The 25,004-nt window shown below is 35.7% G+C and overlaps 2 protein-coding genes across 2 annotated transcripts in view; both read left to right on the forward strand.

Annotated features, from left to right (window-relative positions):
• Positions 1 to 25,004, forward strand: part of LOC115222799 (zinc finger protein 850-like) — a 45,878-nt gene that overhangs the window by 829 nt on the left and 20,045 nt on the right. Inside the window, exons 2-8 of the mRNA XM_036511772.1 lie at positions 2,487 to 3,972; positions 4,030 to 4,206; positions 4,522 to 5,001; positions 5,103 to 5,106; positions 5,272 to 5,555; positions 10,639 to 11,752; positions 16,805 to 17,526. Coding sequence (XP_036367665.1) covers positions 2,931 to 3,972; positions 4,030 to 4,206; positions 4,522 to 5,001; positions 5,103 to 5,106; positions 5,272 to 5,555; positions 10,639 to 11,752; positions 16,805 to 17,526 — 3,823 coding nt within the window. The 5' untranslated portion in view covers positions 2,487 to 2,930. The remainder of the gene's footprint in view (positions 1 to 2,486; positions 3,973 to 4,029; positions 4,207 to 4,521; positions 5,002 to 5,102; positions 5,107 to 5,271; positions 5,556 to 10,638; positions 11,753 to 16,804; positions 17,527 to 25,004) is intronic.
• LOC115222918 (zinc finger protein-like) lies at positions 20,918 to 24,930 on the forward strand. Its single transcript, XM_036511806.1, has 3 exons — positions 20,918 to 21,143; positions 22,851 to 23,311; positions 23,984 to 24,930. Exons 2-3 carry the CDS (start codon positions 23,158 to 23,160, stop codon positions 24,241 to 24,243), a joined length of 414 nt encoding a protein of 137 aa, XP_036367699.1. The 5' UTR covers positions 20,918 to 21,143; positions 22,851 to 23,157; the 3' UTR covers positions 24,244 to 24,930.

Below are 25,004 nucleotides of genomic sequence, written 5' to 3' on the forward strand. Positions count from 1 at the left end.
TTTTAAAATAATTTTCAAAATCGAAAATCAAAAAGTTACAATTTTGTGTGGTGAGAGACAACACCATTTTGGGACTAATGCAGAATCGCATCTCTCCTTGAAAAATGAATTTAAAAAAAAAAATATATTTCTTCCGGATTCTGACGTTTCAGATGTCGAGATTACGAATATGAAAAAATAAATAAATGAATATTAATTTTAATTTTACCCCCTCTCCCACCCCCAATTAAAAATTTTGATTTTGTTTACTTTAAAGAGATTGTAGCGAATTGACGAACATGTGCAAATCGAAATTAAATATAGACAAAAACATTAAAGTGAAAAGAATTTGCATTTTGCTTGTGTTTGCCTTAAATAATCGTAAATAATAATTGAATGTAAATTAAATATACACCATTTTATGAGAAGCAATGTTTAATAAAGAGCGGGGTGAAATAATTTTTTTTCTTTTTTGCATATACGTTATCTCCAACATCTAAAACATGGGAATCCGAATTTTTTTAACGCATTTTCCCGGAGATGTGCGATTCTTTATTACACTCTTTCTGTGGATGCACTGAATTGGAAGAAAGAGTCCCTGATCATTGCAGCCTCCACTCCGAAACCAATGAATTTGATGTTAATATTCCGTTTAAACGGTTGCAGATCAACACCTATACGTATGACACGGAGAATCCAGAGGGCCGATATTCTTTCTGGGTATAAAATACTAGATATAATGTTTAGAGTGGGGCAGACGGGTAGCAAGCACCAACAGTGAAGTGAGGTGGAAAGATGAGTGGGTCAGGGTTGGCTGAGTGGTGTAGGTATAAGAACAGACTGATTCGAGGAACAAAGATCATTATAGCAGCGATAGAAAAGAGAGAGAAGACAGTATGTCTATTAGTGTTCGAATATCAATATTAGTCAAGTGGCTTTTATTTTGATGAATTCCAGGATGTCTATGTAGCAGTAGCAGCTCAAATGTGGGCGCAGTACTCCATTGTAGGGCTCACACATAAGCTTTATAAATTGTCAGCAGTAGTTGGGTGCTTATTTTTCTGGTCATTATGGGAAGGGGCCAGTATTTGGAATGTTTGATCCAAGTTTTGCTATGGATGTATTTACACCAGGAGAGATCCTCAGTGACAGAGATGCCCAACAAATGGTGCAACTGTATGGGCTCTAGTTGAGTACCATTCATGTTGAATACAAGTGTGTGCAGTGGTGTTTTGCTATGAATGGTACTTCAATCTTTTTGCTGTTAAAAGAAATAAGGTTGGTATGGCCCCACTGAAATATGGTATCAAGGTTTCAATTTATGAAATCAGTGCAAGGTGTGTAGGGTGTATGTGAATGATGTATTGTTAGGGGAAGTTTGAGAGGAATGAAATGTTATGTCATCTGCATAAGACTGAACATTGTAAGTAGATTATTGTTATACAGAAAGAAGAGGTGGGGACAAAACCAAACTCAGAAATACCAGACTTGATTGAAAATAGAGTAGAAGCTTCACCTTCACATGGGTGTAATCAAGGCATTACTGAATGAGAGATGGGTGAAGCTTGTAGGCAGGAAGATTTGATAGATGTGTGTCAGACACAGACAGTTTCATGAGCATAGCAACAAGTTCAGAGATACAATGCTTGGGTGTGTGTACACAAATAATAAATGGTATCATCTTAGCAACATCACAGGTCCATAGGGGAAGCAATGTACAGAGGCCCCTACATATACAACTACAGCCTACATAGATTAGCATTTGGCCCCCAAGATTCATGGAGACTGTGAAAAATGGCCCACTGTGCTCATATCTTAAGACGGTGCTGATTATGAAACCATCTTTATGTGTACATTAATTATAAAAGCTTTCAATTTGTGTGTGTGTCACGAAAACATATTTACTGTCAGAAAACCACAGAAATACGATATTGTGCAGGTGTGGCAATGTGGGTGAGTTTGCTTCCTAATCACACAGCTTTGGGCTCAGTTGAACTGTAGTTCTTAGGGCAAGCACTTTCCACAACAGCATTGTACCATTAAAAGCCTTGGGATCTGATTTTGTAGATGGAAACTGAAAGAAGCTGATGCTATCATAGAAGATGCTTCCCCCAAACTACATGGTTGTGAAGCAAAATTATTAACCACACCACCATGACCGCACCTAAAAAATTAGCAGAAAATAGTATTTGCACCTTATTTGAAAAGCCTGCCTGCAGTTTTTCCATCCCTACCACCAATGCCCCCTTTTGTAATTGACTATATACACTCCTATATATTTCTGACCTCTGTCTCCTCCACACTGAAAGAATAGCTTTAGTCTGTAAATATATAAACTTTGCTTGCAGATTTATGATGTAATATTAAAACAAATTTAAAAGATAAGCTTCAACTGTTAAGCTAAAAGCCATTTACAATTTGTCAGTGTAGACATGTAAAATTTCCACTGTTAAATCACTCACTTTTAAGTATCTCTTATATCTTATATTGTTTCTTTCTTATTTCAGAATACCAGATAGCACTAGCACAAAAGAATTTTCTGCTTCAAATCCCTAAATTGTTCTCAATTTTTGAAGACTAAAGCAAGATTTTGTATAGGATTGATATATTTCTGTTCATAGATGTTTACAGTTGAATTGCTATAAAATAAGTCTTGTGAACTGTTCTCAGTCTTGCAGTCTAGAATGTGTTCAAAGTGATTTTGCATTCTGATTAAACCAAGACAAATTTACAAGGAAGTTTAAAGTGTCTTCAGATATCCACAAATATAGTAGTAGAGACAACTGTTTGGAATATTATCTAAAACCAAAGTCATTCAAAGGAAAATAATTAGGGAAAATGAATTATGTGAGTAAAAGGAACAATGCCTAACAGAGTCTGAAAGAATTACCTTTTGTGATGAAATTTTGAAAGGTACAAGAAAAATATTGTACCACTGTGATATCTGTAAAATGTCATTCACTCAAGAAAGTAGCTTTGCAAGTCATAAATATGTTCATAAAGAAGAAAGACCATATCTTTGTGAAATCTGTAAGAAATCATTCACTAGAAATAAAGACTTGACTAAACACATGTATTTTCATAAACAAGAGAAGCCATATAAGTGCGATGTTGGTGACACATCATTCTTGCAGGAAAATATCTTAAATAAACATTGCAACATTCGTACAGGAGAGAGACCATATCACTGTGATATTTGTGGTGAATCATTTTCTGAAAGTTGTGAGTTAACTAAACACAAACATATTCATAAAGGAGAGAAGCCATACCACTGTGATATCTGTGGCAAATGTTTTTCTCATAGTAATGCTCTAACTATACACAAACGCACTCATACTGGAGAGAAACCTTATCCTTGTGATATCTGTGGCAAATCATTCTCTCAGGCTGGTAACTTATCTACTCACAAACGTATTCATTCAGGAGGGAAACTATATCACTGTGATATATGCAGTAAATCATTCTCTGAACCAAGTTACTTAGCAAAACACAAAATCATTCATACAGAAGGAAAGATATATCAGTGTGATATCTGTGGTAAATCATTCTCACAAAGAAATCTCTTAACTATACACAAACGTGTTCATACAGGAGAGAAGCCATATCAGTGTGATATCTGTGGTAAATCATTCTCTCAGGCTGGTAACTTGACCACTCACAGATATGTTCATACTGGAGAGAAACCATATCACTGTGATGTCTGTGGTAAATCATTCTCTGACCCAGGTCAGTTTACAAAGCATAAATATATACATAGAGAAGACAAGTTATATCACTCTGAATACAGTGGTAAATCATCCCCTCACAGAATTTTTTTAACCATACACAAACATCACTGTGATATCTGTAGTAAATCATTTTCTCATAAAAATGCCCTAACTATACACAAACGTATTCATACAGGGGAAAGGCCATATCATTGTGATGTCTGTGGTAAATCATTCTCTCAGACCAGTAACTTAACTATTCACAAACAATTTCATATAGGAGAGAAACTGGATTATACTGATATTTATGGGAAATCTTTCTCTAATCTGGCTCACTTAATTTCTCACAGAGACATTCATACAGAAGAAAAGCCCTATCCTTGTAACATTTGTGGTAAATCATTCTCTCGTAGAAAAGCCTTGATTATACACACACGCAGTCATACTGGAGAGAAACCACATCGTTGTGACATCTGTGGAAAATCATTTGCACAAGTTGGTAACTTGACTTCTCACAAACGCATTCATACTGGAAGGAAGCCATATCAGTGTGATGCCTGTGGTAAATCATTTTCTCAGATTAATAACTTAACAACTCACAAATTCATTCATAAGAAAAGGAAACTATATCACTGTGATATCTGTGGTAAATCATTCTCTCATCTAGCTCACTTCACTTCTCACAAACGCATTCATACAGGAGAGAAACCATATCGCTGTAATGTCTGTGGTAAGTCATTTTACCAAAGGACTGCTTTAATTATACACATACGCATTCATACAGGGGAGAAGCCATATCAATGTATTATCTGTGGTAAATCATTCACTCAGGCAGGTAACTTAGCTACTCACGAACACATTCATACTGGAAAGAAACCATATTGTGAGATATGTAGTAAGTCATTTTCTGACCCAGGTGACTTCTCTAAACACAAACTGATTCATAGAAGAGAAAAGCTATATTATTGTGACATCTGTAATAAATCATTCTCTCAAAAATGCACCTTAACTGGACACAAACATATGCATAGAAGTGAGAGGCTATATGACTGTGATATCTGTGGTAAATCCTTCTCTTGTAAAAATTCTTTAACTATACACATGTGTAGTCATGCAGGAGAGACAACAAATCAGTGCAATGTATATGATAAATCATTCTCTCAAACTGATAACTTTACTTCTCACAAACACATTCACAAAAGAGAAAAACTATATTCCTGTAATAACGACAGTAAATCTTTTTCTGTCGCAACTGACTTAACTACAGACAAACTCATTCATACAACAGAGAAGCCATATCATTGTGATATTTGTGGTAAATCATTTTCTCATAGAAATGCCTTAATTATACACATACGCATTCATACTGGTGAGAAGCCATATCAGTGTGATATCTGTGGTAAATCATTCTCTCAGGCAGGTAACTTAGCTACTCACAAACGCATTCACACAGGAGAGAAACCATATCATTGTAATATCTGCAGTAAATCATTCTCTGATCCTGGTCACTACTCAAAGCACAAACTGACTCATAGTGGAGGGTTGCCATATCACTGTAATATCTGTGGTAATCATTCTCCTGTAGGAGTCTCTTAACAATACACAAACAAATTCATACAGAACAGAAGCCAAGTCACTGTAATGTCTGCAGTAAGTCAATCTCTCAAGAAGTCTTAACTAGACACGAATGTGTACATACAGTTGAGAAGTCATATAACTGCAATATCTGTGGGAAACCCTTCTCTGACAGAAGACAGTTAACTAAACACAAACATATCCACAGAGGAGAACAGCTACATCAGTGTGAGATCTGTGATAAATCATTCTCTTATAGAAATGCTTTAACTGTGCACAGCCGTAGTCATACAGGTGAGAAGCCATATCAGTGTGATGTATGTGGTAAATCATTCTCTCAAGCAGGTAACTTAAAAACACATAAGCACATTCATACAAGAGAGAAACCTTGTCTCGGTGGTGTCTGAGATAAATCATATTTAAACCCAGGTCATTCAACTAAATACAAACATAACTATACAGGAACCATTCACATAGAAAAGAAGCCATATAATAGTGGTATGTGATAAATCATTCTCACAGATTGTTATCTTAACTACTCACAAACATTCATATGTGACAGAAACCATATCACTGTGATATTTGAGATACTATCATAAAAATGTCTTGACCATATACAAACACATTCATACTGGTAAACTGTTTCCCATGGAAATGCCCGATTTATACAGACATGTTTTCGTACAAGAGACAAGCCATATCACTAACATCTGTAGTAAATTATTCTCTCATCAAAGTCATTAAACTAAATATAAGTGCATTCATAAGGTGGGTAATACATGTCATATGTGATACCTCACATAAATAGTTTTCAAACTCAAATTAACTAAACACAGACATATCCATACAAAAGAGGAACACTGATGTTTGTGGCAAATCATTCTCTAAAACAGGGAGCTTAAAGAGACAAATATATTTATAAACATCAAAATATAACTGACATTTGTGATAAATTACCATTGCAACATTATTTTATTGAAACATGGATAACTACCACTGTCTGAGATAATATGCTATTTATTAACATGTAGATGATTTAGATCTCATATAGAAGCAGTTGTTGAAGCTGAAGGTGACTTTATTGAATAACATTATAAAAAAGAAGGTTTATTTTTATCCTCATAGTATTTTTTGTTAAATAAAGTTATGTTATTATATAGCTGTTTTTTTTATAAACATAAATCTGTCCTCAAATATCTTGTACACCCTGTGTCTATACACACACATTTTCACCATTCACATTATTTTGGAAACAAGTTTTAAATGTGGTTTCTCAGCCTAACCTCCTACCATTTTGAAAGACAAAGAAAACATTGATAAGGTTGTCCTTGAACTATATAGAAAAGAAGGAATGTTCATGGGTAATATCCCTTTGTTCATAAGGTTCATTAAACTAGGGTGACCTTAGATTCAACAACAATAGTAATAAAGCAACAAAAGCAATGATGATTACCAATAAAGAAAAAGATAACAGAAAATTGATGCTAATTTACCTGATAAGGAAGGAAAAGATTATTACCAAAGAAATAATGAATTAAATTACATTATCTTATGCTGCATCTCTGTTATATTTGCAAATAAATTTACCAGAAAAAGGTCAGATTATCTTACATTACATTCAAACTATTATGAAATTTATATTTTTATGGAACATAGAGATGATATTTTTAATATTGTTCATTTTTGAATATTTTTGCCTTTATGAATATTTACTGTATTTAATCCTAAATTATTACTTCTTGCTGCTTAAGCTTAAATGATCATCATCATCATTTAACCTTCCATGTTGGCATAGGAAGGATGGTTTGAGAAGAGCTGGCCAGGCAGAAGACTGCATCAGACTTCTGTCTGTTTTGGCATGGCTTTTACAGCTGGATGCCCTTCCTAACATTAACCACCCAATAGAGTGGGTTGAGTGCTTTTTACATGGCACCAGCACAGGCGAGGTCAGTTTTGGCATGGTTTTTACAGCTGGATTCCCTTCCAAATGCCAACCACTTTACAGTATGGACTGGACGCTTTTTATGTGACACCAGAACAGACAGGGTCACCAAGTATCTTGCAAGACAAGGCATCTTTGAGTAAAGAGGATGCATTAGAGGAGGTGATCTTGTGTTAGATGATGAAAGGTTAGAGAGACACAGAGGCGGGTGTCTTGCTGTAGAGGAGGTACATGGTTACCCAGCCAGAGAGAGAGAGAGAGAGAGTTAACCACAAAGAAACAGGTATGCTGCTGTAGAGGAGATACATGGTTACCTAGCTAGAGGGTAATGCAAAAGAAGGATTAAGAATGAGAGTAGAAGCAGGTGTTCTGCTGTAGAGGAGATACATGCTGATGCAACCAGAGTAAAAAGCAAGGGGAACAGAGAGTGGGAGACAAAGAGATATGGTGGTGAAGTGCCAGGGTATACTCACAAGGAACGGGGTTGGGGCAGAGCATAAATAGGGTGGCAGAGTAAGGAAGAGAAAGATAAATGCTAGCAAGCACCAGAGTATACCCTCTAAGGTGTGGAGGTCATAATATATATGGCAGAGTATAACCAAGAAGGTAGTGGTGGGTGGGGAAACCAATGATGTAGTGAGAGATAATCATAGTGTATGAAGAGGAAGTGGAAGAAAGAAAAAATTACTACCACACAAACAATGATATTTTATTCCAAACAAAACATTATAATAAATCGTCTGTTATCATTAATACGGCTTTTTGGACATCGATTTCGGTTCGTAAGTTTACTTCAACTGTTCTAAAACAGAGAAGTGCATGCTAACCTGGATTTTACACACACAACAAAGTTTCCGGATTTTCCATAGATTTAAGTAGCTAAGAACGAACCCTAGCCACATACACAGAGATGCACAAAACACATACATGCATGCATACACACACACATACATAACTTGCACATTATAAATTTGCATGGCTTTTCTCAAGTTTAAAATGCAACATTGTTTTTATTATGTACTTTCCAACGACCCTGCTTTGTATCTTTGTTGGAAATCAGTTTCTGATTCAGAGGAAGAATTTAAATAATTGAAAGCAGAACAGAAACATACACACCCACACACACACGTACAACCATTATCTTTCATACACACGTACATACATACATATATTCATTGTGGAGCAGTGTTTGAGTGAATACAAATACATAGAGCTGAACCCGCTCATGCGCACGCACGAACACCTACATACATAAATACATATAAAACACATTGTGCGAATGTGTTTCACTGTTCAAGTCATCAACAGTGTCTGTTTCACTTCTGTCCGACTTCAAAGCTAATGTCGCCTTCTACACGTCATGAAAACAAAATTAAATAAATAAAACATTTTACAAAAATTAACAGACAATCATCGCAAGTCTGAGACCAAAAGCGAGAATTGCCTATTTTTCTTCCTAATTCTGTCTGGGAGAAAGAGACAGACAGTCTACAAGTATGTGATGAATGTCGATGTCATTGACAGAATATTGTTTTTGTTACTGTGGTGCTTGTTGCGTGTCCGAAGTCAATATGCGCATGTCCAACCGGATATTGACTACAGACACTTTAAGACGAAGATTACTGTAATTATACGCATAATTAAATTACATATTTGTAAAGAAATTATTTCGCGTGAGATAGATGCTGATAGAAAGGTAATCATATTTATACATCATGTTATATATATATTTTTATAATGTTATATATGTATGTATATAACATTATAAAAAATAAATATATATATAAATACTAATTATCGCTTCAGTAATACATTTGTCCACTATCACTGTCTTCCTGATATTGGCTGTTATTTATACGAGGTGTACTAGGTAATTCAGCCGAGGCAGACCCCGCCTTTCATCCTTGCGGGGTCGATAAATTAAGTACAAGTCCAGTAATCGACTAGCTCCCTCCCCAAAGTTTCAAGCCTTCTTGAAAGGATTTATATTGGGTATTTTTTGTTGCTGATTTCTTGATATTATCGGTGTTTTGTTTCTTCTTTTCATTGTATTCTTTCTTTGGTTAATGTTTAGTCATAAAATTCGTGACACCCCTAAAAACAATCTTTGGTCACAAGTCTGCTCAGTCAGTACTGACCTAGGGCTATAAAAATACCAACAGAAGAATGTTACGAACTACTATTGGGTTGCTTATATATATGTGCATGTGTGTGATATATATATATATATATATATAAAGAGAATCAGGTGTTGCTGCGTCGTGATATATTTTCAGTGAAATTGTTTATTATTGCTAGTGGTGTCATCATACTTGTGTGTAATAATTTGAGAGTTACGGGCCTTGATAAGGCTTTACTTTCGTCTATCTACAACTACTTTCTCTAAGCTGACATATTACACAGCTTTAGGATGTAACTGTAGTTTGAAAATATGTATATTTGAAGTAAACCTCGATTGTCCATATAAATGTTTATATCTCCAGTTTATCAATATAGAAATGTAGTAAATTTTCCAATGCTGTGCCTACTTTTAAATACCCCCTTTTACTTAAACTTTCTCTATTATTTCAGAAATATTCGATGCATGGACAATATTTATCAACTTTTAAAGACTGGAGGAAGATATTGGGCTCACCAGATACAACTTGCGTGTATAAATCTATGTTTGAATTGGTGTGAAATATTTCTTGTGAACTGAGATTATCAGCAAAATTCTACTTCATTGTCTGGAATAGACTTGGAAATATTTACAAAGAGTTTGTGGTATCTCCATACTTCAAAAACGATCTACAGTTGATGGAAATATAAACCAAAGCAGTGCTTAAGGAATAATAATTATGGAGAGTAAATTCTATGAAGAACCAATTACGATTAAAACTGAGCCACAAACAAATAATTTTGCTGATGAGATGGTGGAAGAGATACGAAAAACATCATACAAGTGTGATATCTTTAAAAGGTCATTCTCTCAAAAAAGTGTCCTAACTACTCACAAAAGAAAACATACTGGGGAAAAGCCATATCACTGTGATGTCTGTGGTAAATCATTTTCCCAAAGAAATGTCTTAACTATTCACAAACGCATTCATACAGGAATAAAAGTATATCAGTGTGACGTATGTGGAAAATCATTCTCCCATAGTACTGCATTACGTACTCACAAACGTATTCATACTGGAGACAAACCATATCACTGTGACATCTGTGATAAATCATTTTCTCAAAGAAATCGTTTAACTTTTCACAAAAGCATTCATACAGGGGAGAAACCATATCACTGTAACATCTGCAATAAATCCTTCTCAAATCCATATGTCTTAGCTAAGCACAAACTTATTCATACAGGAGAGAAACCATATCACTGTGATATCTGTGGTAAATCATTTTCCCATAGTGGTAACTTAACTTGTCACAGACGTATTCATACAGGTGAGAAGCCATATCACTGTGATATCTGTGGTAAATCATTCTCTCGAAAATCTAACTTACCTAAACACAAACGCATTCATACAGGAGAGAGGCCCTATCACTGTGATATCTGTGGTAAATATTTCTCTCGAAATGGAGACTTGTCCAAGCATAAACGTATTCATACAGGAGAGAAGCCATATCACTGTGAGATATGTGGTAAATCATTCTCTCAAACTGGAGATTTAACAAAACACACACGAATTCATACAGGAGAGAAGCCATACTGTTGTGATATATGTAGCAAATCATTCTCTGAAAGTAGTGAGTTAACTCGACATAAACGTATTCATACAGGAGAAAAACCATTTCACTGTAATATCTGTGGTAAATCATTTTCTCAAAATTCAGAAGTGACTAAACACAAACGCATTCATATTGGAGACAAGCAGAATTGTACTGATATCTGTGGTAAATCATTGTTACACTCAGGTAAATCAACTGCTCAAGAATATTCAAGGGAGAAACCATATCACTGTGATATCTGTGGTAAATCCTTTTCTGGAAGTAGTGACTTTACTAGGCATGGACGGACTCATACAGGAGAGAAGCCATTTTGTTGTGATATATGTGGTAAATCATTCTCTCGAAATGGGGATTTAACTAAACACAAACGTATTCATACAGGAGAAAAACCATATCACTGCGATATTTGTGGTAAATCATATTCTCAAAGTAGTGAGTTAACAAGACACAAACGAATTCATACAGGAGAGGAACCATATCACTGTGATATCTGCGGTAAATCTTTCTCTGAAGGAAGTTTCCTAACTAGACACAAACGCATTCATACAGGGGAAAAACCATATCACTGTGATATTTGTGGTAATTCATTCACACAGAATGGTGATTTAACTAGACACAAACGAGTTCATACAGGAGAGAAACCATATAATTGTGACATCTGTGGTAAATCCTTCTCTAGAAGTAGTTACTTGACAACACACATTCGTGTACATACGGGAGAGAAGCCGTATCAGTGTGATATATGTGATAAATCATTCTCTCAAAGTAGTGACTTAAATAAGCACAAACGTATTCATACAGGAGAGAAGCCTTATCTTTGTGATATCTGTGGCAAATCACTATCTGACACTGGCAGCTTCACTAGACACAAGGATCTTCATACAAGAGAAAAGCCTTATAACTGATATTAGTAAATCGTTTTCTCAAAGAATGTCACTTCACTACAAATATCTACATTTATACAGGTATAAACCGATCAGTGTCAAATTCTTCTATAAATGATACTTTTCCTATCACCACAAAAGTATTCCCAGTGGAAGGACATAATTGTGTGATAACTTTTTAACACTATATATTATATAACCGTAACTGTAGCTACTTTACTGAGATAACATACTGCTGTGATGTTGTAAATAGATAATTTGTATTCCATCTAACATAATTCCAGAACAGAAAGAGTATAGTAAGATAAGAGAGTAACACCATTAGGAAGGAAGTGAATTGAAAAATAAATTAACCCTTTTGTTACTGTATATATTTTGAGATGCTCTGTGTTTCTTTCAGTTACTGAAAATATAACAAAGAATTTAGTAAAATAACTTAGTTATTGTTCAGCTAGTTTTAGGAACATTAATTGTGACTAAAGTTTGGTGGAAGATTTTAATTCAGAACTTATGAAAACAAGGCATTTGTACTCAGAGCCAGAGCCATCCATGAACTTTTAGAACTTTTACAACCTTTCAAAACTTTTATATCACAAAAATTAAAGTTCCTCATTCCACTTTTTTATCTTGTTTTATTTTATTTACATTTTTAATTGCTTTCTCTTCCACTACTTTCCTAATCTCTCCTACTAACAGCATTTCTATTATCTTTCACCATGTTGTGTGAGATAGTACAGAAGAAATGCAACTGTTTCATTTGATGTGAGGTAAATAGCTGAGATATGTCTTCTTATAAATACTGCTGTAAAAGGATGGTAAAAGTAAATGCGCTACCTATAAAATAAAATATTTATAATACGATATAAGTATGTGTGTGTATGTGTGTATATATATATATATATATATATATATATATATATATATATATATAATAGGTGTCGTGCCATAGAGGAGGTACATGGTTATCCAATGAAAGAGATAGTGAGACAGAGAGGTACAAGAAAGAGGCCAGAAACAAGTGTGGAGATACTTGGTTACCTAGTCAGAGGAAAAACAAGAGGAGAGAAAGTGTGACCAACAGAAAGAGAGAGAGTACAAAACAGCAAAAGTATAAGAGAGAGAGCAGAAGAGAGATGGTGTAGTTCTAGGGTATGCTCACAAATAAGGATTTGAGCATAGAACCTGGGTAGAAAAATAGGGTATGAGTGTTAGGGGTGGGGGAGCAGTGAGTAGGGTATTGAGCACAAGAAAGAGGATTGGAAAACAATCAGTTTATGAAGAGCAAATGTGAGGAAGAGAAAGATGCAGTTTAGAAGGGGAGTTTCCAGTTTCTTAGGGTAGAATGGGTGAATGTGTGTGGGTAGGAGACAACTCTTGTAGCACTCAGTTTGATGTACAGGTCCTCTCTAGAACCTCATATCGCTAAACATCTCGTATTGTCAATTTCTCTCTGAGCCCCAACATCCTAAGATCAGTCTTCACCACTTCATCCCTTTTTTTTTTCCTGGGTCTCCTTCTTCCAAAGGTCCTATCCACTTTCAGTGACAGGCATTTCTGTATACAGCTGTCTTCACACATACATCACATGTCCAAACCAACACATTCTCCTCTCCTGCATACCACATTTAATCCCTAATCTCTTATGCCTAACTTTTATCTCAACACAGCTGTGCATTGTTGGTGATGCACACTGATGTTGCAAATCCAACTGAGCATACTACCTACATTCCTCTCCAGTCTATGCATGTTCTCTTCAGTTAGAACCCATGTCTCACTCCCATGTAACATAGCCGTTCTGACACGAGCATCATATCATCTACCAACCTACCTTTCACTCTGAGAGAGAGTCCTTTTACTGCCAAGACAGGCAGTAGTTCTCTGAACTTCCTACATCGTATTCTTATTCTAGAAACAATACTTTCAGAGCATCCACCACCTTTTTCTAATTTGGTCAACTAAATAGCAGAAACTATTTACTACCTCAAGAGAGCTTCCTGGGTGGGTAATGTCACTGCATATATGACAGAGTGTAAATGATTTGAGAGAAAAACTGGGCACACAAGACATCAGATGTAGTGTGTAAGAGAGAAGACTGCACTGGTATGACCATGTAATGCATATGAATGAAGACAGTTGCATCAAGAGGTGCTATATCTAATTGTAGAGGAAACATGTGGAAGGGGTAGACCGAGGGAGACATGGAACAAAGTGGTGAGAAAGGATCTACAGACATTGGGACTCACAGAAGGGGTGACAGGGGACCAAGATTCCTGGCAGTTTGTTGTGCTTGAAAAGACATGTCAAGCTAAGTAGAAGTGTGGTTGTCCTTGTATACAGTCCCACCCACTGCAACCCTCTCCAGCTAAGCTTTCCTAATCTGTAACATGGCTGGCGTTAGGAAGGGCATCCAGCCGTAGAAACCATGTCAAAACACACAGGGAGCCTGAACAGCCCTTCAATTAGTCAGCCCCTGCCAAACCGTCCCACCCATAACAGCTTGGAAAACGGATGTTAAATGATGAAGATGATGATATAAAACTATGCGTTAAAAATACATATAGCTTTTCCACAGTCACCGAACCTAATTTGCCTCATAGACCATTCAGGTACAATGCACATAAAGCACCTCCTGTTCAGCACTGCCACCTCATTTTTTTTTTTTTTTGTGGAGCATTCGCCGCCCTTCTTACTGTTTACGTATGGATTCTCTCATCATTGGAGGAACAAAAATTGAGGAATGTTTCAGAACTTTACAACTATATATGAACTTACTCGGGAAACCCACCCATCAGATAACAAACGCGTCCCTGAGGATTTTCTCAGGTGCTTTTGGGTATAACACATTACAGCGGCGTACCTCAACTGCTACTTCTGAAATGCCTATACTATCACTACAATATTATCACACAACTGGGTGCCTGTGTTTACGAAATTGTGGTATGACACGGGCGTCAAAGTTTACTTTCACCTTTTTACAACACTAAACTGCATGCTAAATAGAAACACACACACACACAAACATAGATAGATAGATAGACACGCGCGCTCGCCCACGTCGATGATAACGTAATGGAAAAATGGTTTTTCGACATAGACAAGTCCTGTGTCTAACACACATGGACATGCCTACAAAGTCAGAAAACAACACAGCTCCCATGACTTTCGGAAACATTTCTTCACACTCAAGAGTTGCTGAAGCATGGAATAAACTGCCTGCGTCAGTTGTTGACTGCCATGACACTGCATCCTTTAAGGCCCTCATGCTTTCCAAAATCCGTCGAAACTACACCTGATTATATATACACTTTCGATGAGTTGTAGTGCACCTGAGCACTGTACACAATGTTTATTATTATTATTTTTAACTGGCAAAGAAGTTCGCCATGCGTGCGCATGTTCAACCGGATATTGACCGAAAACATCACTGTACAGATTGACAGCTAAACAATATTTTTATTCCAATCTCAACCATGCAAAGAATATTTTTGTTAGCTGAAACATAAACTCATGGTAAAGTAATCCTATTTATTTACTGTAATATTTACATATACCTACTATATTGTAATATTCGTGTTGTACTAATTCTGTATTCAGGTTAACACACATGCCCACTGTCGCCGATTTCCTCAAAAAATTTGCTATAATTCATACTTGGTATCTTTTGTTCATGTTGTCCTCTTGATTTCCTCTTTTTTTTTTCCATCTTTTATTGATATAATGTTTCATTTTGTTTGATGTCATCAAATTCGTTGCACCCCTTTAAACGTGAGTTTAGTCACATTTTACCGGAGACTATACGACGATCAGTGACCTCTCTGGAGTCAGACGAGTGTTAAAATCCACTATTTTATAGTTCCGATATCTCTAAAGTGTTCGATATCGACCCCTGGGGATCCGTGGGACTATTCAGGGGGTCAATAAATGCATAACAGCGCATCAACTTTATTATTTATTTTCTTGTACATGCCTGGGGGGAGGGTCGATGAAGAGTCGAGGATTCCTTGAAGGGGTCGATGGCGTAAAAGGTTTAGGGACCCCTACTATAAGTTAACACGTGTAATGTTACACAATCTAAAGTTGTAGTCTGTAAATATGCTCATTTCAAACAGGGTTGTATGATATAATTTTAAATTAAGAAGTAAAATTTGAATTGTTCAGGTCAGATTTCACGTCTGTATTTGTTTAAAATACCGTTCGTTATCGTAAAATAGTGAAAGTAAGTTGTCCGTAAAAAATGAAAGTAAATTGCGATAGAAACCGGAAGTGACGACAGTGATATACCAACATTTTATAAGGTGACCCAGCTATGGTTCACCGAGCCTTATCTTGTTTCCAGTCACTGACTACCCACCAGGACTCACATTTCTAACCCTTGAAGCAACTTCTACTGCCTCCATAACCAACTTAATTACCTTCTGCTCACTGTAGAAAAATTTTCAACTGTTGATTCTCTGCTTTTAAGTAATCCCTATCTTACACTCTTTCTCTATTATTTCAGAACACATTGGTATAAAAGAATTTACACACAAGATACATCATCAAAATTTATCAATTAAAAACTAAATGAAGACATTACACATGACTTACAATCCTCTCTGTATAAATCCATTGTTGAATTCCTATTGAACCTTTCCTTTGAACTGAAATTGTTAAAGTTTCACAACTTTTGCTGTTTAGAATGTGACAAGGTAATTTGGCATCCTCAAGAATTTGACACATATTTGGAATTTGTGATATAGTGATGTATCGAGGAAGATCACAGTTGTTTGAAATATAACTTGAAGTTTGAATATAACTATGGAAAATGACTTACAAAACAGCCAGGTTAAATGTAAAACAGAATCGGAAACTATGGATTTTTGTGAGGAAATGCTGAAAGACAGGGGAAAAACATCATATCACTGTGATATGTGTGGTAAATCATTCTCTCAAAATGGTAACCTTATTGCTCACAAATGCTTTCATAGAGGAGAGAGACCATATAATTGTGATATTTGTAGTACGTCCTTCTTTGAAGAAAGTGTCTTAAGTAAACACAAACGTATTCATACTGGAGAGAAACCACATCACTGTGATATTTGTAGCAAATCATTCTATCGAAGTAGTGACTTGACTACTCACATACGTACCCATACAGGAGAGAAACCATACCAATGTGATATCTGTAGGAAATCATTCTCTCATAGAAATGCCTTAACTATCCACAAACGCATTCATACTGGAGAGAAACCATATCACTGTGATATTTGTGGTAAATCTTTCTCTGGAAGTAGTGAATTAACTACCCACACGCGCATTCATACTGGAGAAAAGCCATACCATTGTGATATCTGTGGTAAGTCATTCACTGGAAGTAGTCACTTAACCAGTCACAAACGCATCCATACAGGAGAGAAGCCATATCACTGTGATATCTGTGGTAAATCGTTCTCTGCAAATAGTCAATTAACTATACATAAACGCATTCATACAGGAGAAAAGCCATACCTCTGTGATATCTGTGGTAAAACATTTGTTGCAAGTGGGGAATTAACTGTCCACAGACACATTCATACAGGAGAGAAACCATATCACTGTGACATCTGTGGTAAATCATTATCTGACCCAGGTAACTTAGCAAAACACAAACGTATTCATACAGGAGAGAAGCCATTTCCCTGTGATGTCTGTGATAAATTTTTCTCTGAAAGAAGTCACTTAACTAAACACAAACGTATTCATACTGGTGAGAAGCCATATCACTGTGATATCTGTGGTAAAACTTTTTCTAAAAGTAGTAATGCAACTAGACACAAACGCATTCATACAGGTGAGAAACCATACCACTGTGACATCTGTAATAAATCATTCTCCCACACAGGTAGCTTAGCTAGGCACAAGTGTATTCATACAGAAGAAAAACTATGTTGTTGATATTAGTGATAAATATCACATAACTACATATGTGCATATTTTTGCAAAAGAGTAAATGCTTTCAACTTCAGAAGTGACTCTGTGTTAATATATACACAGAAATATATTCACACAGAGAATCCATTTGACAAAGCCTTCAACATCTCAGATAACAATACTTCAATAAAAACCTCTTAACACTATGTTTTGTACAATCACAGCAAATATCTACATTGGTGACAGATCTTAACGCTAATATTGCTCATGAAAGTACTGTTTCAGCTTCTTCATATATATTCTATACAACATCTGTGCAAAAGAAATAATACATGATACAATATCATTGTATCTTGTATATAATTTCAATCTTATGCATTTTTATTCATGTATCTAGTAAATATTCTAGTTTAAATTTTAATTATCTGTGTATCCCAATAAAAGACTGGTTCTGTTGTCAGTAAAATTTATATTTTTGTCATATTTATTTAATGATTCAATGCTAATTTGCATGTATAAATATAAATACATGGTATTATATTTTGTGGGCCATCCATCAATGCACCCTTCTCCCAGTACACTGGCACAGTTTGGATTGGACAACCATAAATAATAGAGTTCACAAAAAAATGTATTTCTTAAGCTTTACATTAATTGTGTGCTTTGAAATTATAATTTGTTGACAGAAATTGGTATTAAATACTAGGTAAAGAGGTTATCAAACAGTGAATGAGAGATAAAAAAATAAAATAACTTGATACATTAAATAATAACAATGATGGTTATAGTATGAACATGTGATATAGCCAGTTAGTTGATGGTAGCCAAGTGAGAGCCAGCAACAAGTAAAGAAACCTACAGACCAACTTACCTTTCCACCTAAAACCTTACCTGATTACTAAGGTTTAAATGATGGACTGAATTTTGATTACAAAGTTCTACACGCATTCTAAATAATAATACAACCTTAAATTTATTCAATAAAAATCTTTCAGAATATTTCCCCATCACAACCTACTTTACAACTTAATTATCATTCCACATAGCTTCACCTACCCCTGAAAATTTTAACTTAACAGAAACTATATAAAGCCAGTTCAATGATAGCTTAGCAGGCCAAAACTTCAAAGTCGCTGTCAATACTATTCTTGTTAAAGAATAATAAATATAAACTTTACAAAGAGTATTTAGTAATCCTTCAATTTAATATAAATATGGTTTTATAAAAACAAATGTGTGTGAGGATCATTATAAAAACAAATGTGTGTGAGGATCATTATCATCAATATTAGGTAAAGTGGGTTGATGCCAACTTTTAAAAAGCCAGAACAAATTCATCACAGATTTGGCTCTTTTAAGCACCGTTACAGTATTAAATATCTGCTGGACACCGTGCCGGTGGCACTTACAAGACACCATTTGAGTGTGATCGTTACCAGCATTGGCTTACTGGCACCTGTACCGGTGGCATGTGTAAAAGATTCGAGTGAGGTCGTTGCCAGTACCGCCCCCATGCCGGTGGCACGTAAAAGCACCCACTACACTCTCGGAGTGGTTGGCCTTAGGAAGAGCATCCAGCTGTAGAAACTCTGCCAGATCAAGATTGAAGCCTGGTGCAGCCATCTGGTTCGCCAGCCCTCAGTCATTCGTCCAACCCATGCTAGCATGGAAAGCGGACATTAAACGATGATGATGATTTTATAGGTGAAACTGCCCAAGCATAACAGTTCATTTTAAAATGGCTATAAATATAGAAACACAAGACAGAGAAAAGCATTAGCGGCCCAGGAAAAGACAAGTTTCTTTGTCACAGCTCTACACTGGCTTAAAATGAATCGTTTGCTACCATGAACAAATAGCTGTTTAATTGTAAACCAAAACACAACAGATATTCCTGTCTCTCTGCAGGCAAACAGCGCCACAGTCTCCAGCAAGTAACCATTGTAAATAGTGTAAAGTTTATGCATAAATAAATCGTTTCATTTACTTATGAGTGTTAGGTTGTTCGTTTCTTTGCCATATTTAAGTCGTTGTAGCTTGTTTTGACATTTTGGAAGCTGGTTTGATGGCCTTTTTCTGTCAGGTTAGTTTGCTGGACACTAATTCAATGATAGGCATCAGGGTTACCGTATTAACTTGTAGTTCTACATCAGACATCAGGGCCACCTGTGTAACCTATGTAGATAGGTTGTGGATTTTTATATTTGGTTAGGCTGAATTTCGCTGCACGCTGTTTCCCAATGAGAACCAATATCTGGTCTCCCCTTCAGAATCAAGAGACGAGGTCACACCCTTTGACACTATCTCTCTCACACAAACAACATACTGGACACATGCTGTTTGAACCAATGCCCAATAAAAGAAAGGCAGCCAACAAACAACGGCCGGTTGTTTTCAATCTCGCGTGATATACAAAATGGTGTTCTTGCGGCGAAACATACATAGGATAAAAAGACAGTTTCATATTAAAGGAACACCTCCACATGACCTAGCGCTGTATTCCAACATTAGGGTGGAGGTTTCTCCACCCGTATTCTGGCTAAAGCGACAGATGCAGTCAACCTCAGAATAAAGGAGGCATATTTCATTAAAAAGAGAGCCCTAGGCTTAGCTGCTTCCAGGGCCTTAACCATCGCTGGTAATAAACACCTCATATAGCAAAATGAACGTCTGAAGGTCTTTGATCTGAAAACGCTCACGAATGTGAACTGAACGTAACAACTAGGAACAAGGCTATCCACAAATTACATGTCACTTGTAGGTCCTATCTATCTACCTACCTACCTACTCATCAATCTTTAAACTATAATTTCATGACTTTGAAGCTTTCAAAATTTTACGAAATTCTTCCAGAATTTGACATTTTATACAGTGTTTCGTCGATGGTCTTTTGAAGTTTGCGATGGTCTTTTAAAATTTCACACTTTTTTTTTTTTTTCAATATTTTTCAGCTTCTCTTGTCTTCTTAAGTACTTCTAACTTCTCTTAACTTCTCGATTTATTCAGTTACAATGTTTCATCCTCTCCTACGAACGGAGTTACCCTGATATGCTTCCTTCTATACTATGTCGTTAAAAGACGATGATCATCTACAAAGACCTAACAGCATTGAACATATAGAGAACAAGTCAGGTTATAAATACATTGAAATATGTACACATGCTTAATGCAGTGTCCGCACTTGCAATTTCCTTCGCTAAAATGACAATTCGGATTGCGCATGTTCAACCGGATATTGACTTTGCACCGCCCGTCTAGGGTGAGGAATGTCGTAAAATATCATTAACTAGTATCAAGTCTATCCAAAGAATTATTTTATTTATTTTCAAACATAAAATAATGGAAAAATAGTCATATGTATCTGAAGTTATATGATATCTACATTGTACTGCTCTGTTCAGTAACACATATCGCCACCATTACTAACTTGCGAATACCTGACATTTATACAAGGTATTTTTGTTTATAATTTTCCTCAATTTCTTTTTTACAGTTTGATCGTTATAAGTTTTCTTTTGTTTAATCTCTCATAAAATTTGTAACAACATCCCTGTAAGCAACCTAAACTGGATCACAGATCATCTGCTCAACCAAACCTAGCGGGGTTAAAGAAGAGCATAAAAGCAATTGTATCTTTTTTTTTTACCCTTTTTTTTCCTGCAAAAAGTTCGAGAAGCGTAAGATGAATTCTCTTTGTAAAGTAATAAAGTATAATATAGCTAAAAGAATAGGATAACTAGTTCTCCGGAGTAGGGGTATGCAATGTATACATATATCTACCTTAACGCTTACACTAGCAGTACCCATGGAAAATTCCACGTTATTCTGAAAATTTAAAGATAGTTCATAGACAACTACGAAATATATAATTTCTTTTGAAATTGTCTTTTGTTTGCTACATTTGATTCTTGAGATGGTATTGGGTTGGTGCATAATTATTGCGGCTTTTTTTCAACAAAAACATCTTTAAATGATTATTCCGGAGCATATTCATCATCTACTTCAATTACTGTTTCCCATTTTGCTTGGCTGACGGTCAGACCGTCATTTAAAGATGTTTTTGTTAAATAAAATTTATGCACCAACCCAATATAATTGTGCACCTAGGTAATATTGAATGTGTAGTCTCAGAAGACATCATATCTGAAGTCACATCTAGACTTGTTATCTGTTATTACTTTACGTCAAGAGAAAATGGTAAAGTGTAATAATATATGTACGTGTGTATTATATGTATTTATGAGATTGTGCAAGCAAGGCCGTGTTCAATTTCTGACATCGTTTCAGTTTCAGTCCCACTCTATGGTTCCTTGGATAGGTTTTTGCTACTGTAGCTCTAGGGCGATGGAAACCGATAGAAGCTTTGTGTGTGTGTGTGTATGTATGTATATATATATATTTCTTTATTGGCCACAAGGGGCTAAACATAGAGGGGACAAACAAGGGCAGACAAAGGGATTAAGTCGATTACATCGACCCCAGTGCCTAACTGGTACTTAATTTATCGACCCCGAAAGGATGAAAGGTAAAGTCGACCTCGACGGAATTCGAACTCTGAACGTAACGGCAGACGAAATATCGCTAAGCCTTTCGACCGTCGCGCTAACGTTTCTGCCAGCTCACCGCCCTGTATGTATATATATATATGTATATATATATATATGTGTGTGTGACTTCGTGATTCCCTTCACTTCTACAGTGCTCAATGGCCTCATCGTTCATACAAACGATGGTATTTACTTTCAGTCCACTACCAACTTTTACCTGTTTCCCAGCGAGGTAATATTTCCCCATGGGCAGACATGCTCTTGTACAATATTGGCACACATTTACATCAGTTACAGGACACAAAAAAATATACAATCTCGCACATGCGTAAACACATACTTATAAGCATGCAGAATGGGCTTCTTTCAGTTTCCATCAACCAAATCCATTCTCAAGGTTTAAATAGCCTGTGGCTACAGCAGAAGCACTTGCCTAAGGTACAATACATTGGGACTGAACCTGAAATACTGGAGTTAGCAGGCAAACATCTTAGCCACAAAGCCACACTTATACCTCAATTTATCATTTTATCAAAATAGAAATGTAGTAAAATTTCCAATGAATTGCTATTTCGGAGTATTCTATATAGCTAATATCATTTCTCTATTTCAGAATATTGGATGTCATTGGCTTAAGAAGATTTCTTATGCTTCAAGTGGATCTTTTAAAGACAAATGGAGGATGCTGTACAGAGCAGATATGATTCTGTTTATATGAACCAGTGGAGGAACTAATGAGAAATATTTCCAGTTCTTCACTGCCTTGAATATGTGCAGGATTATTTCGTTTTTAAATTAAAATTGCACAAATTTACAAAATACTTCGCTTTAGGAAATCACAGCAAATGAAGATGCTACAGTAGGAATATTTGTTGGCAATAAGCTAATAAAAACAAAGAAGCGCTGAGAGAAGAATAATTATGGAATTAGAGTTATGTGAGAGAGAGCCTGAAACGACTGATTTTCTTGATGGAACACTGAAAGAGCGAGAAAAAATATCATATGACTGTGACATATGTAGAAAATCATTCTCTCAAAAAAGAAACCTAACTACACATAAACGCATTCATACAGGTGAGAGACCGTATCATTGTGATATCTGTGGTAAGTCATTTTCTGAAGGAAGTGTCTTAACTAAACACAAACGAATTCACACTGGTGAGAAGCCGTATCACTGTGATATCTGTGGTAAATCATTCTCTGGGAGTAGTGACTTAACTACTCACATACGCATTCATACAGGAGAGAAACCATATCACTGTGACTTCTGTGGTAAAGCATTCTCTCATGGAAATGCCTTAACCATACACAAACGAATTCACACAGGAGAGAAGCCATATCACTGTGATATCTGTGCCAAATCATTCTCTCATAGAGATGCCTTAACTATACACGAACGAATTCATACAGGAGAGAAGCCATATCATTGTGAAATCTGTGGTAAATCATTCTCTCGAAGAGGTGACTTGACTACTCATAAACGCATTCATACAGGAGAGAAGCCATATCACTGTGATGTGTGTAGTAAGTCATTTTCAAGAAGCACACACTTAACTATTCACAAGCGTATTCATACCGGAGAAAAGCCATATCTCTGTGATATCTGTGGTAAATCATTCTCTGTAAGCAGTGACTTAACTACTCACAAACGTATTCATACGGGAGAGAAGCCATATCACTGTGATATTTGCGGTAAAGCATTATCTGATCCAGGAAATCTAACCCGGCATAAGTATATTCATACAGGAGAGAAGCCATATCACTGTGATATTTGTGGTAAATCATTCTCTCATAGAAATGCCTTAACTGTACACAAACGGACTCACACTGGGGAGAAACCATATAACTGCAGTATCTGTGGTAAACCTTTCTCTCATGGAAATGCGTTAACTATACATAAACGTATTCATACAGGGGAGAAGCCATATCACTGTGATATCTGTGGTAAATCATTCTCTAGAGGTAGTCAGTTAAATACACATGCATGTATTCATACAGAACAATAAACCTATCAGCACAATCATTCTATGAAAAGTGTTACTCATAGATGTATTGACACACAGAGCAAATATATGAGTAACACCTCTTTAATCTATAATAAACACTATATTTACATTGGTGTGATTTTACCATTGCAATATGTTAATAAATGCATTGTTTCATATATCCCATGAAACTCTCTCCAGAATGGAGAAGAAAAAGACAAATTAATAAATACTGTTATAAATCAGAGACATCATAACAGTTGTTATATTATGATGAAATACACAAACCATAGAAAACATTTTATCATTCTATACTAGGATATAGTTATATCATTATACATTCATTCATGTACTTTATATATTCTAGTTTAAAGTTTATGTATGAAGAATCTTATCAAAGGAATGATTTCATTGTTGGTAAGATTTGAGTTATTTCATCAGTTCTTAACCATCATTAAGTTAAATGCTAATTGCATGTGTCAATGTAATTGATGTTGAACTGATTGTAAATGCACAGAGTCGAGTATAGTCTGTGATTAGATGTCTCCTGTCCTTTTATTCATTTCCCATGCTGCCCTGAGAACATGTCTATTGTATAAGATACCACTACATTTTCTCAGTTTGGAGGTCAGAATCTTTATCCTGACCTTAAAATTCTTTGTGACTTTCTTAATAAATTGTAGCTGAAATAAAACCTGTGTTCTCATATTTGTATTTTAGTTTCTATTTTTTTATTAATAAAGGAACATATTTGTTGATATGTTGTTATTGATGATAATCTA

Source organism: Octopus sinensis, linkage group LG21 (assembly GCF_006345805.1).
Source record: "Octopus sinensis linkage group LG21, ASM634580v1, whole genome shotgun sequence".
Taxonomy (NCBI): domain Eukaryota; kingdom Metazoa; phylum Mollusca; class Cephalopoda; order Octopoda; family Octopodidae; genus Octopus; species Octopus sinensis.